Source organism: Stegostoma tigrinum, chromosome 4 (genome assembly GCF_030684315.1).
Source record: "Stegostoma tigrinum isolate sSteTig4 chromosome 4, sSteTig4.hap1, whole genome shotgun sequence".
Taxonomy (NCBI): Eukaryota; Metazoa; Chordata; class Chondrichthyes; order Orectolobiformes; family Stegostomatidae; genus Stegostoma; species Stegostoma tigrinum.
The window spans coordinates 5730680-5744995 of NC_081357.1; the positions used below are offsets into that span (position 1 = coordinate 5730680).

Genomic DNA, 14316 nt, shown 5'->3' on the forward strand with positions numbered 1-14316 from the left:
AGCCCCGACTACTGGGACAATCAAGGTCTAGGCCCGAAACGCCAGCTTTCCTGCTCCTCTGATGCTGCTTGGCCTGCTGTGTTCATCCAGCTCAGAACTCTGTCCCAGTTCTAAAGTGAAGCTAAGGCCAAGTTCCTCCTGGAAACTGACACAATCAGACCTGCATCCCACAGAAATCCAAGGCTTCCACCTCAGAACCTGCCAGTATTTACAGTGCACTCATCTTGCACAACGATGAGGTCACTGTCACCGAAGCCAAACTCAATGATCTGATCAAAACAGTTCAAATAACTGTTGAGGAGTAGTAAGAACTGCAGTTGCTGGAGAATTTCTGAAGTAGGGTCTAGGCCCGAAACGTCAGCTTTCCTGTTCTATGATGCTGCTTGGCCTGCTGTGTTCATCCAGCTCTACACCTTTTACCTCAAATAACTGTTGAGCCTTTTCAGTTGCTGTTTCCACTGCTGCTCCTGTTGCTGCTGAAGAGAAAAGGGAAGAGAAGATACAGGGGGAGTCAAAAGAGGCTTTAGTCTTTTGATTAAATGTAATGTGCAACATTGTTACAATTTTAAAAAATGTAAAAATATTTAAAACTGAACAGGCAGGTACTCATCACAGCACCTTTTATTTGGAGGGAAGTTTGAAGGGGAAGTTGTTTAATATAAGAAGAAGTTCAGCTATGCACGCAGAGGAAGGTGACGGACATGGACTGTTTGGATCTCTGCTTATGGAAGAAGCAGAAACCCTGTGGGGAATGGTTTTATCAATGTATTGTATGTCCTTCATGTAAAGAAAATGGTCATGACCCAGAAACTGGAAGCTATCGATGTGATGGAGCTAGCAAAAAATGATTTTTTTTTTCACTTGGCTTGGAGTAGGATGAATTTTTTTGATAATAACCAAAGATAATTCAAAGTTGGAACTGAACAGCACTCAACCTTTCTTATGCAAAAATTAAGCTTCTGTTTTTGCTTTTTGATTCAGGTGAATGGGAGAACTGGAAAATCTGGGTCCAGGAGTATTCATACCCACCTGACAGTGAGCCAGACTATACATCAATCCTTGTGCCAAATGTTGACAATGTCAGGACCAACTTTCTGCTGGACATCATAGCTAAACAAAATAAGGTATGTGCTGAATATAAGAGCTTCATTGTTTTGTCAGTATAAAGTTTAACATGTCCCAGATATTTGATTGTGCCTGAAACTGTGTTAGGAAGTGCTAGTCTTGTTGGCAGTCATAAAAATTGGTGTAATCTCTCCACAGAGTAGGAAACTCAGAAGACAGTGCATAAACCACAGAACACGTCAGTTATTATTCAGGGTATATTCTACAGTGCAGGGAAAGTTCAACTCCTAAATAGATTGTCAGGGTAGGAATCTTTCTGACATGTACTCTGCTCAGATCTTTACTTCTTGCAGACAACTCAATACTAAGTAAATGATAATGTTCAGTTCCCTTTCTCCCATCCCTTGAAACTTTATAAGTAGGGCCGGAGACATTTTTTCATTGTGGAACTTTGATGCTAGAATCGGCCTCAGCAAAACTATTCTGCAGTATAATGGTTACCCTGATCAGATAATTTCTCACTGTACATTATGTAAACTGATGATAACCCTGAAGTTGTCACTTTGGACCTGAAAAGTGCTCAGTCGACCTTGGATTACCCTGGAAAAGTCAGAAATATCAAAGGTTTGGCCAACAAGTGAGCCTAATTGTTTCATGCTGCAGCTGACCAATATCAGTGGAACTACTGGGGATCGATTATCCCAGTTGGCTGGATGGCAAATTTGCAATGCAGAATAACACCAACGGTGTGGTTTCAATTCCCATGCTAGCTGAGGTCTCTGTGAAGGCCCTGACTTCTTACCTTCATCCCTTGCCTGAGGCAGGGGTGACTCTCAGGTCAAACTCACTGACAGCCATCTCTATAATGAGACAGCAGTCCTGTGGTCCTCTGAGACTATGGTGACTTTAACTTGATGTTAGTCACAAACAAGATGAAACATAGAACATAGAAATAGAACATAGAACAGTACAGCACAGAACAGGCCCTTCAGCCCACAATGTTGTGCCGACCATTGATCCTCATGTATGCACCCTCAAATTTCTGTGACCATATACTGTCCAGCAGTCTCTTAAATGACCCCAATGACCTTGCTTCCACAACTGCTGCTGGCAACGCATTCCATGCTCTCACAACTCTCTGCGTAAAGAACCTGCCTCTGACATCCCCTCTATACTTTCCACCAACCAGCTTAAAACTATGACCCCTAACATATTATTTAAATGCAAAAAGCTGTGGTACAGAGGGATTTGGAGACCTCGTCCATAATCACAAAAAAATAGTTTTCAAGTTCAGTTAGTAATAGGGAAGACAAATGGATTGCCTATCTTGAAGAAGCTCCGGGAAGACCTCAGTGGATCTCTATCTCACTGCAACTCTATCTCTAAGACAAATGGAATGGTGGCTTTTATTTCAAAGGGAATGGAGTATAACTATGCTAAAACTATACAGGCACTATTCAGACCATAGCTGCAATACTGTAAACAGGTCGGGGTCCATTATTTTAGTAAAGATGGATTTTCAGATGGCTTTTGATAAGGTCCCTTATAAGATGTTAGTGGGCAAACTCAAAGTACAAGCAGGCTGTGAGTGGTGGTGTACTGTAAAGGATCAGTGCTTGGGCCCCAGCTGATACCAGGTATGGAGGAAATGTCTTATGAGGAGAGGTTAAGTAGATTGGGTCTCTACCTGTTGGAATGTAGAAGAATGAGAGGTGACTTTATTGAAACCTATAAGATTCTTTGTCGTAACGTTTGGCTCTTAACAGCCCTCTGGGCAACTAGGGATGGGCAATAAATGCTGGCCAGTGACACCCATGTCTTGTGAGTGAAGAAAAAAAGTTATAGTATAGATGGTTGCACCCCCTTGTCAGAGAGTCCAGAGGGAATAATCTCAAATAAAGGTCTCTCCTATTTAAGACAGAAATGAGGAGGAATTCCTTCTCTCAAAGTGTAGTGTATCCATGGAATGCTTTATCGCAGAGGGCTGTTGAGGCTGTGTTTTAAGTATATTCAAGGATGAGATGATTTTTAATCAGTAAAGGAATCAAGGCAAATGGAGAAAAGACAGGAAAGTGGAGTTGACTATAATCGGATCTGCTATGATCTCAATGAATGGCAGAACAGACTTGATGTGCTGAATGGCCTACTTCTGTTACTGCCTAATTACCTTATTGTCAAGGCAAAAAAATCATTCTGCCTATCACACAAATGAATAATGTGGTATGTGAATTTCAGTGTCAGGGTGATGCCAGGTGTGGACTTTATATATCACAAAGATTGGCTGATCGTATTGAACAGCATGTCTCTTCAGCTGACCACAACAAGCAAAGTATTAACTGCACCTGACAACCCGTGTTTGCAAAAATCACAACACACTGTTTAGCATTAGATGTGATCCTGGCATTGGACAACACTTGTTGGATATTCTTGATGTCTGATGAATTATGCTAATAACCAAATAATGATTATCATTTGGGCTGACTTTGTGGCACATTTACATGCATTGGAAACTACATGTATTAATACAGAGGGTTCTGTTCTTTACAGAAAGGAAGAACATAAACACACACTGCAAATGTTTCAACTTAATAAAATAGGTGACAGCCATTCACTGGTTAATTTCCCATGGCAATTCCCTGATTTATCAGAGTTAAGCTTTCTGGTTTAAAATTTAACAATGCAGTTCACTGTCGATCTGCATTGATGGGTATATACATGTGACAATACCCCTACCAATTAAAGGCCACTTGCCAAACAATTAACACTGTCCTCTGATGAAATACATGACCCCTTGAACTTCTATTCTTGAAAATGTTCTGATAACTATAAGAGAAAAAGGCTTAAAGCTCAAATTTCAGAAGGCAGCAAGGCATATTCAAATAATGTAAAAACCAGTGATTTTATGGTCACTATTTCCCACAGGCTCCTTCGCAGCAGGGTTATTTATGATCCCTTTTCCATTATATAACACCAAATTTAAAATAATCTGAACCTTCATTGCTTCTTGGATATATTGTTGCAGAATCTACTCTTGTATTCACAAGAATTCATTGTCCACAGTTTTCATGCTGACTTGGTTAACCCAGTCTATATACAATTTAAAGTAATCTATTATAACTATATTGCCCATGTTGCATATATCTCTAATTTCCTGATTTACAGCATGCACAACATTAGTACTTCAGCGTGTGTTCTACAAACAACTCCAATGTTCGCTTTCCCTTACTATTTCCCAGTTCTGCCCAAACTGCTTCTATATCTAGATTTTCCAATCAGACAAAAGGGTATGTTTCTCACTTTGTGGATTATATAGCATAGGTATGCGGGAGGTCCGGGTTCAGATCCTGGACGAGCCCCCACTGTGTTGTTAAATCACCTGCCTTATAAACAGAAAATCCTGGGCTTGGAATGGCACGGTGGCTCAGTGGATATTATTGCTGCCTCACAGTGCTAGGGGCCGAAGTTCAATTCCGACCTCGGGTGACTGTCTGTGTGGAGTCTGCACACTCTCCCCATGTCTGCATGGGTTTCTCCCAGGTGCTCCGGTTTCCTACCACAGACCAAACATGTGCAGGCTAGATTGGCCATGCTCAATTCCCCATAGTATTCAGGGATGTGTAGATTAGGTGGGTTATGTGGGGATGGGTCTGGGTGGGATGCCCTGAGGGTTGGTGTGGATTTGTTGGACCAATGGGCCTGTTTCCGCACCATAGGGATTTTAAGAAAGATCCACGCTCACAAATATAATGAAGTATTTACTTATTAGGATGCTCCCATTGCTATTTCCTTTTTTCTGTTTCCTCTTAAATATAGAATATCCTTAGATAATCATTTCTCAAACTTGCTCACCTATAATGATGTTTCTGTAATACCAATTAAATTGTGTCTATTTATCTATTTGTGTATTCAGATAGAATGCCAATAATTCTCCCTTTTTAGCATTATTGATTGGCATGGAAAGTACGAAGGACTAGGTTGACATGATGCATTTACCACAAGAGGATGGGAAAGGGTGGGAGGGGGAGAGAATTTTTCTCATCTCATGCTAAATGGTCTAGCTGATATCCTGAGACTGTGTCCTCAGTTTCAGACTTGCCAACTAGGGAAAACACCCTCCCTGCAACTAGTCTGTCCAGCTCTGTTAGAATTTTATACTTTTCAATCAAGTCCCTTCTCTTAGTTCTAAAATCCCGTGAATAGAAGCCCAGCTAAACCAAACCAATCAAGCCCTCAGATGATAATCTGCCCGGCCTGGTATCAGCCCACTGAACCTCCACTGCACTCCGTCTATGGCAAGTATATCCTTTATTAGGTAGGAAGACCAAAACTGCCTGCAATACCTGACATATGGTCTCATCAAAGTCCTGTATAACGGGAGTAAAACATCCACACTTCAGAACTTAAATGCTATTTGCCTTCCTAGTTGCTTGTAAACCCATTTGTAAATCTACACTACACAATATATTACCATTAAAAAAAGACTCTTTGTTCTGTTTTTCATGCCAAAGCATTTAGCTTCACATTTAGCCATGTTGGACCGTATCTGCATGTGTTTGCCAACTCATTCACCTTGCCTCAATTACCTTGAAGCCTCCTTGCATCCTCCCCACAGCTCACATTTCTGCCTAATTTTGTGTTGCACTTGGTTCCCTCGGCCACATAATTTATATCTAGCATGAATAGCTGGGGCCCAAGCACTGATATATTATGGTACCCCAGTGTCACTGCCTACTTATATGCTAAGTTTGCCCATTAACCTTTTATTGAGACACCTTTTCAAAAGCCATCTAAAAATCCGATACACGTGCATTGGTTTTCTCTTCACTATTCAACATCCTGAAAAAACTGCGGTACATTTGTTACATAACATTTATCTTTCATAAACCCATCCTGTCTTTGTTCAGCCCTGTTAATGCATTCCAAATGCTGTGGAAGCACATCTTTTATGACAGACTCTAGCATTTTCCCCACTACGGAGGTGAGGCTAATTGGTCTGTAATTCTTTACTTGTTCTCTCCTTCCCTTTTTAAATAGTGGGAGGAGTGAGATTTAGAGAGTTTAATTATTAATTGTGCAACTAGAACACAATCCCTGAGCACTGAGACCTTTTAACCAACCCATTTGGCATTCTGAGCTGCTTCTGCAAGCAGTGTGCCCAATCCCATACCTTGAATATGCATAAAGTTTTGACAACCTACTTTGGAGAGTTATTTTTGCAAGCGGGACAGTTCAAAGAAACAGCAAGTTACTGCAGATGCTGGAATCTGACTAAAAACAAAAAAATGCTGGAAATCACAGTGGTCAGGCAGCATGCATGGAGACAGAGCAAACTAATGTTTTGAGATAACAAAGTGTGAGTTTGCTCGCTGAGCTGGAAGGTTAGTTTTCAGACGTTTCGTCACCTTTTTTTATTTGAAAAAATATACTCTATTCATAAGATGTACAAAAAATAAAACATATTTATACACCTACCCAGTCATGCAAGCTGCTCTGGGTTAAAAACAAAGAAGAAAAAACAAAGCAAAGAAAATACCCCGGCAGTCGTCACCCCGCACAATCCCCGTTGGCCCCGTGACCAGTTGGGGAAGGCGCCAGCTGGGCCCAGTTACCAGATAGGGCCCTTTTTTCCACTCTGGACGAGGGGTTTCATACGGTTCTCTGTCCCCACCGTGCCTTGGCAGTGGCTGCTCCAAGCTTTAGCGCGTCCCTCAGCACGTAGTCCTGGACCTTGGAGTGTGCCAGTCTGCAACACTCGGTTGGGGTCAGTTCTTTCAGCTGGAAGACCAGCAAGTTGCGGGCAGACCAAAGAGCTTCTTTCACCGCATTGATAGTCCTCCAGGCGCAATTGATGTTGGTCTTGGTGTGCGTCCCGGGAAACAGCCCATAGAGCACGGAGTCCCACATCACGGAGCTGCTCGGGACGAACCTCGACAAATACCACTGCATCCCCCTCCAGACCTCCTGCGCATAGGCACACTCCAGAAGGAGGTGATCGACAGTCTCGTCCCCCCCGCAGCCGCCTTGAGGGCAGGGTGCGGTGGTGCAGAGATTCCGGGCATGCATAAAGGATGTCACTGGCAGAGCCCCTCTCACCACCAGCCAAGCAATGTCCTTGTGCTTGTTTGAAATTTCTGGCGATGAGGCATTCTGCCAAACGACTTTGGCAGTCTGCGTGAGGAACCACATGATGGGATCCACCCTCTCCTTTTCCCAAAGGGTCTCGAGGATACTACGTGCTGACCACTGCCTGATGGCCTTGTGGTCAAAGGTGTTTCCTTTCAAAAATTTCTCCACGAAGGACAGGTGGTACGGGACGGTCCAACTACTCGGAGCGTTCTGCGGCAACGAGGCCAGGCCCATCCTTCGCAACACCGGGGACAGGTAGAACCTCAGTAAGTAGTGACACTTGGTGTTTGCGTACTGAGGATCTATGCACAGCTTGATGCAGCCGCACACAAACGTAGCCATCAGGGTGAGGGTGGCGTTTGGTACTCCCTTTCCCCCATTTTCCAGGTCTTTGTACATGGTGTGCCTGCGGATCCGTTCCATCCTCGACCCCCAAATGAAGTGGAAGATGGCCCGGGTGACCGCAGCAGTGCAGGCCCAGGGAATAGGCCAGGCCGGCACCACATACAACAGTACCGAAAGCCCCTCGCACCTGACAACCAGGTTCTTACCCACGATGGAGAGCGACCAGAGCGTCCACCTGCCCAGCTTCTGCTTCAGTTTGGTGTTACGCTCCTCCCAAGTCTTAGTGCACGCCCCAGCTCCACCGAACCAAACACCCAGCACCTTCAGGTAGTCTGTCCTGACGGTGAAGGGGATGAAGGAGCGGTCGTTCCAGTTCCCAAAGAACATGACCTCACTCTTACCCCTATTGACTTTGGCACCCGAGGCCAGTTCAAACTGACCGCAGATGTCCAACAGCCTACTCACCGACCGACGATCGGTGCAGAAGACGGCGACATCGCCCATGTACAGGGAGGTCTTGACCTGAAGGCCTCTGCTGCCTGGGGTAGTCACGCCCTTCAGGCTCACGTCCTTCCTGATGGATGCACCCTTTTCTGGAGTCGCGACAGCTTTCCCCACCTCTCTCTCACCTTCCGAACACCCTTGAGGACAAAGAACCTCTTGACGTTCTCCTTCACTGTCTCCCACCAGTCGCCTGGAGACTCAAAGAGGGGTTTCATGGTTCTCCAACCGGCGTACTCCCTCTTAAGCTCCTTGACATTCTCTGGGGTCAACAGAGTCGTGTTGAGCTTCCACGTCCCCTTGCCGGCCGGCTGGTCGTCCTGTAAGTGACAGTCAGTCAGCAGAAGGCAGTGGCCAGAGAAGAACACCGGCTCGACGCCAGTAGACCTGACCGAGAACGCCCGTGACACAAACAGGAAGTCTATCCTTGAGCGAAAATACCCATCTGGCCGCGACCAGGTGTACCTCTGCTGCGCTCCATCTGCAGGGGTGCAGAAGACGTCGAGCAGCTTGGCGACTTCACTATGCCCATCAGGAATCTGAACATGACGTCCAGTTGACTCCCCCCACCCGCTGTCCCCACGCCAGATCTTCCATTTGCATCGATGATGCAGTTGAAGTCTCCGCCTAGGATGACTGGCCTGGATGTAGCCAGCAGGGGTGGAAGCCGCTGCAGGACGGCCAACCGCTCACTCCGTACCGCTGGGGCGTACACGTTGATCAGCCTCAGGAGTGCGTTCCTGTAGGTGATGTCAGCCATTAGGAGGCGCCCCCCCACCACCTCCTGAACTTGAGAGATGGTGAAGTTGCGCCCCCGCAGCAGAATAGCCAGGCCCGAGGAGCGACAGCCCCTCCATCTGTCCCTTCAGGCCCATTGCCCGGGCTAACTGCTGGATGCTCTGCGGGCTCAGGAAACCATCCATGCTGCCTTCCGGGTGACATCCCCCAGTCGGGGGTACGGAGGCAGAGGAGTCCGGCTCTGGGTCAGGCTGGGGACACGCTGTTTCCTCCTTCCCGCCTGGAAGTTCCGGGGGGCCCTCCAGGGCCCCAGCGGCATGTGACTGGGTGTCGGAGGGAGCCTCAGCACGCCTCCCGTCACCTGGAAGCAGGATGCTGCTTTCCTTCTCCCTTGAGATCTTTAGCTTCTGCTTTGGGCTGGCCCTCTCCGAATCCCCCTCGTCAGAGGAGCTCTTATAGCCCCACTGTAGCTGCCTCTTCCCGCCTGATGGTTGCGGTACCTGGGCCCGCCAACGCACCTTCCTCCTCGCTTTCTGGACCGTCGTCCACTCCCCTGGGTCACCTGTCACCTCCTCCTTCGAGTCCAGGTTGTCGGGGGCGGGAGTGGAGCCTGGAGGGGCACTTTGCTGGCCTCGGGCCCATCCTGCGGGGCTGGGCCCTCCTGCATGACCTGGCCCTCCTGCACATTAGTGGGGTCCTTGCAGGGCCCTGATGCCTTCCTCTCCTCGGGGGGGAGGGGGGGGGCTGGCCCCGCATTGCCCCTGCCGGTGACCTGGGAGTAGGTGGTCCCCCGCTGCGGGCATGCCCTATAGGTGGCCCGCTTCCCTGCAAAGGATGCAGATTTTTTCTTGTGGGCATTCCTTTGCAAGGTGTCCCTCCTCCCTGCAGATAGTGGCTTTGCAGTCGGCCGCCATGTGACCTGACCTACCACAGGCATGGCGGACTTTGGGTTGCCCTGCGTAGGTCAGGTAGCCCTTGCTCCCACCGATCGCGAAGCTGGACGGTGGGTGTACACCCATCCTCAGCATCACCTTGACCTGCCTCTTTCTGGTCCAGATGCCAAAGGGGTGCATGACGTCGGTTAGGTCCCCTTCCACCGTCACGTACCTTCCAAGGAAGGTCAGGACATCAACTGCTGGCACATGCAGGTTGTACATGTGTACAGTCACCATACGGCTCCTCTGCGCTGGCATCACAAACAGCAGGACAGCGGTCAATACAGAGAGGGGGCCTCACCTCCTTTCTCCTTGAAAACCTCCAGGAAGCGCTCGCAAAGCTTGGCACTCCTGAAGGTTACATCATAAAAACCTCCTCCGGGGAAATCCTGCAGGCAGTAAATGTTCGCAGCAGCGAACCCACAACAGTCCAACAGGACCCTCTTCACAAAGAAGGTGCGGTCCACAGGTGCACCTTCATCCACCTTCTTCACGGAAACACGGATGGTGTTCCGGACCCCCTGACCTGGGGCACAAGCACTTGCCGCAGCCATCGTTGCAGGTTGGCTGCTCCCCTGAACCAGCATTAGGCCGAAGCCAGCATTAAGATCCACCGGTTACAAGGGTGCACAGCCAACCCGATGTCTTCCTTCCACGTCCAACACAGCGCTCTCCTCCTCTCGGTCCACAAGAGAGTGGGTCTTTATTTTGTTCAAGATGTAAGCTGGTTCACTGAGCTGGAAGGTTTGTTCCCAGACAATCCGTCACCATTTCTAGGTAACATCAACAGTGAGCCTCCGGTGAAGCGCTGGTGTTATGTCCCGCTTTCTATTTATATGTTTAGGTTTCCTTGGGTTGGTGATGTCATTTCCTGCATTGGTGATGTCATTTCCTGTTCTTTTTCTCAGAGGATGGTAGTTTGGCTCCAAATCAATGTGTTTGTTGATGGAGTTCCAGTTGGAATGCCATGCTTCTAGGAATTCTCGTGCGTGTCTCTGTTAGGCTTGTCCTAGGATGGATGTGTTGTCCCAATCAAAGTGGTGTCCTTCCTCAGCTGTACGTAAGGATACGAGTGATAGTGGGTCATGTCGTTTTGTGGCTAGTTGATGTTCATGTATCCTGGTGGCTAGCTTTCTGCCTGTTTGTCCAATGTAGTGTTTGTCACAGTTCTACAGCGTCTACAGGAAAACAACACGTACGGACCAAATACTGAACTACAGGAGCAACCATCCCAACACCCACAAACGAAGCTGCATTAGAACATTATTCCAATGAGCCACCACACACTGCAGCAGAACACCTCCGCTCGGTTCGCAATAAACAACTGCACCTCCCAGTCGCGAACCATTTTAACTCCCCCTCCCATTCCTCAGATGACATGTCCATCATGGGCCTCCTGCAGTGCCACAATGATGCTACACGAAGGTTGCAAGAACAGCAACTCATATTCCGCTTGGGAACCCTGCAGCCCAATGGTATCAATGTGGACTTCACCAGCTTCAAAATCTCCCCTTCCCCTACAGCATCCCAAAACCAGCCCAGCCTGTCTCCGCTTCCCTAATGTGTTCTTCCTCTCACCCATCCCTTCTTCCCACCTCAAGCCGCGCCTCCATTTCCTACCTACTACCTCATCCCACCTCCTTGACCTGTCCGTCTTCCCTGGACTGACCTATTCCCTCCCCACCTCCCCACCTATACTCTCCTCTCCACCTATCTTCTTTTCTCTCCATCTTCGGTCCGCATCCCCCTCTCTCCCTATTTATTCCAGAACCCTCACCCCATCCCCCTCTCTGATGAAGGGTCTAGGCCCGAAACGTCAGCTTTTGTGCTCCTGAGATGCTGCTTGGCCTGCTGTGTTCATCCAGCTTCACACCTTGTTATCTTGGATTCTCCAGCATCTGCAGTTCCCATTATCACTGAAACTAATGTTTCGAGTCTGAATGTGTTATCTTGACTTGAAATGTTACATTGCTCTCTCTCCATGGGTGCTGTCTGACCCACTGTGACATCCAGTGTTTTTTGTTTCGGGTACAGTTCAAAGAAGATTCACTGGGTTCACTCTGAGCATGAAGGAGTTATCTTTTGATGAAAGGTTGTGTACATACTCATTTGAATTCAGAAAAATGAGAGATGTACTTAGGGAAATAAAATCGTATTTTGTGGATCTTGATGCTTCCTCTCACAGAAGAATGTCGAACCTGAGCAAATGGGTTTAAAATTAGTGGCCTTCCATTAGAGACTAAGATGAGGAAAGTCTTTTTCTTTTAGATTGGAATTATCTTCCCAATACCACAATACAGCTTCAGTCATTCAATATATTTAAGGCTCGGCTAAAAGGTTTCAAATCAAGGGCACTGAGAGTTTTGAGGCCACATCACATCAGACATAATCTTATTAATTAGCGGAGCAGGTTGGTGGGAATGAATGACGTACTGCTGCTGCTATTTTGGTTTAGTTTACTTTATCATAATTTTGCTCAAATGCTATTTCTCTAATTCAGCTGGTCAGAGAAACACTGTTTTATTCATTTACCTTAGCTTTTTAGAAAACCGTTTTTATTTTTACTTTTCTAAGTACTGAACATCAATTCTTTAAAAAGTAGTTTTACAACAATTTTTTAAAAATAATGTTAGCTGAACAACAGATTAGCAAGAACTGCTGATGCTGGAGTCAGAGTCAATACAGTGTGGAGTTGGAAGAATAAAGCAGGTCAGACAGCATCAGAGGAGTAGGGCCAGGACTTTTCTTCAGAAGATGTGTCCAGACCCAAAAAGTTGATTTTCCTGCTCCTCTGATGTTGCCTGTCCTGCTGTGTTCTTCCAGCTCCACACTGTGTCAACTGAACAATGCTTCTTATTGTTTAGTGGGTATAAAACACTCTCTATATATTTTTTAAAAATTACATTTTCTGATATCACGACAGGCGGTTCTTCTGACTGGAGAACAGGGGACAGCAAAAACAGTCATGATTAAAGCCTATCTGAAGAGATATGATCCAGAAGTACACTTGTCCAAGAGTTTGAATTTCTCTTCTGCCACAGAACCCTATATGTTCCAGGTAATATACAGATTTATGCACATGAGTTACAAATAAATTTAACGGGTCTAATATCTGATAGAAGTTATCATCTTGTTTCAGTTTAAGGCTGTTTGAACTCATGGACTATACTTGCGCTGAAAGTTTTACCAATGCAGCAGAATTTCAGCATCAGTAGGCTCATTCAAATTAAAGTACAATAAATAAAAACAAACTCTGGAAATCTAAAATAACACAGAAAGTGCTTGAGCAACTCAGCTGATCTGGCAGCATCTGTGGAGAGGGAAACATAATTATTGTTTCCAGCCTGGTATGACTTTTTCAGAAATGCTTATTTCTTGATGGGATGCGGGTATCGCTAGCTAGCCAGTATTTATTTCCAATTCTTGAATGCCCAGAGGGCAGTTCAGAGTCAACCACATTGCTATGGCCTGGAGTCATATGTAGGCCAGACCAGAAAAGGACGGCAAATTTCCTTCCTAAAAGGATATTAGTGAATGAGGTGGGTTTTTATGACAAACAACAATGAGTTGATGGCTGTCATTAGGCTAAATATTTTCATTCCAGATTTTGTTTTATTGAATTCAAATTTCACCCACTGCTGTGGTAGGATTTGAATACATGCCACCTGAACTTTATCCTGTGGTTCTAGATTAGTAATTCTCCATGGCCAAACAGATTATTTAAAATATTCTTTAACAAATTCATATTCTTTCTTCCTTTAACTGCAATTTTATCCACATTTCTGTGAACATCAGCTTGGACCTGTTTATTAACAGGCCCAAGCTGAGGTGGCACGGTGGCTCAGTGGTTAGCACTGCAACCTCACAGTGCCAGGGACGCAGATTCGATTCCAGCATCGGGCGATTGTCTGTGTGGAGTTTGCACATTCTCCCCGTGTCTGCGTGGGTTTCCTCCGGGTGCTCTAGCTTCCTCCCACAGTCCAAAGATGTGCAGGTTAGGTGGATTGGCCGTGCTAAATTGCCCGTAGTGTTCAGGGGTGTGTGGGTTATAGGGGGGATGGGTCTGGGTGGCATGCTTCAAGGGGCGGTGTGAACTTGTTGGGCCAAAGGGCCTGTTTCCACACTGTAGGGAATCTAATCTAATTAACGTTGAGATTCCTCCCAATAAAATAGCTGCCCGTCTCATATGCAGACAAGTCTTGTAATGTCACTTGGCCATGACTCTGTGTTCCTGTGTACGGCAGTGGTGTTCACCAAGAGTTTTCTATCTGATCTAACATCTTCTTATATAATTTGGGAAACATACTTTGTTTTGTAATGTTACTGTGAGAGGCCTTGGACTGGTTTATTCCAGTAAAGATGCTTTCTAATTTTACGTTGGTGGCTTTCAATTTTTGTTTACTATCCAGCACTTGGACGAGATTAGCCAACCTGTTTTTTTTAATTCATTCCTAATTTGCACAAGGAGAGCCCCTGAATGCTGCCTCCAAACCACAGGGCTAGGTGTAAGGTGAGGAGAGAAAGATGTAAAAGGGAGCTAAGGGACAACTTTTTCACACAAAGAGTGGTGTGTGTATGGAATGAACTGCCAGAAGAAGTGGTGGAG

At 46.2% G+C, this 14316-nt stretch overlaps 1 protein-coding gene across 1 annotated transcript in view; it reads left to right on the forward strand.

Moving 5' to 3' along the window:
- LOC125452339 (dynein axonemal heavy chain 8-like) overlaps positions 1-14316 on the forward strand; it is a 1009221-nt gene that overhangs the window by 761436 nt on the left and 233469 nt on the right. The window contains exons 69-70 of the mRNA XM_059645685.1: positions 982-1124; positions 12634-12768. Of these exons, the coding sequence (XP_059501668.1) occupies positions 982-1124; positions 12634-12768 (278 nt within the window). The remainder of the gene's footprint in view (positions 1-981; positions 1125-12633; positions 12769-14316) is intronic.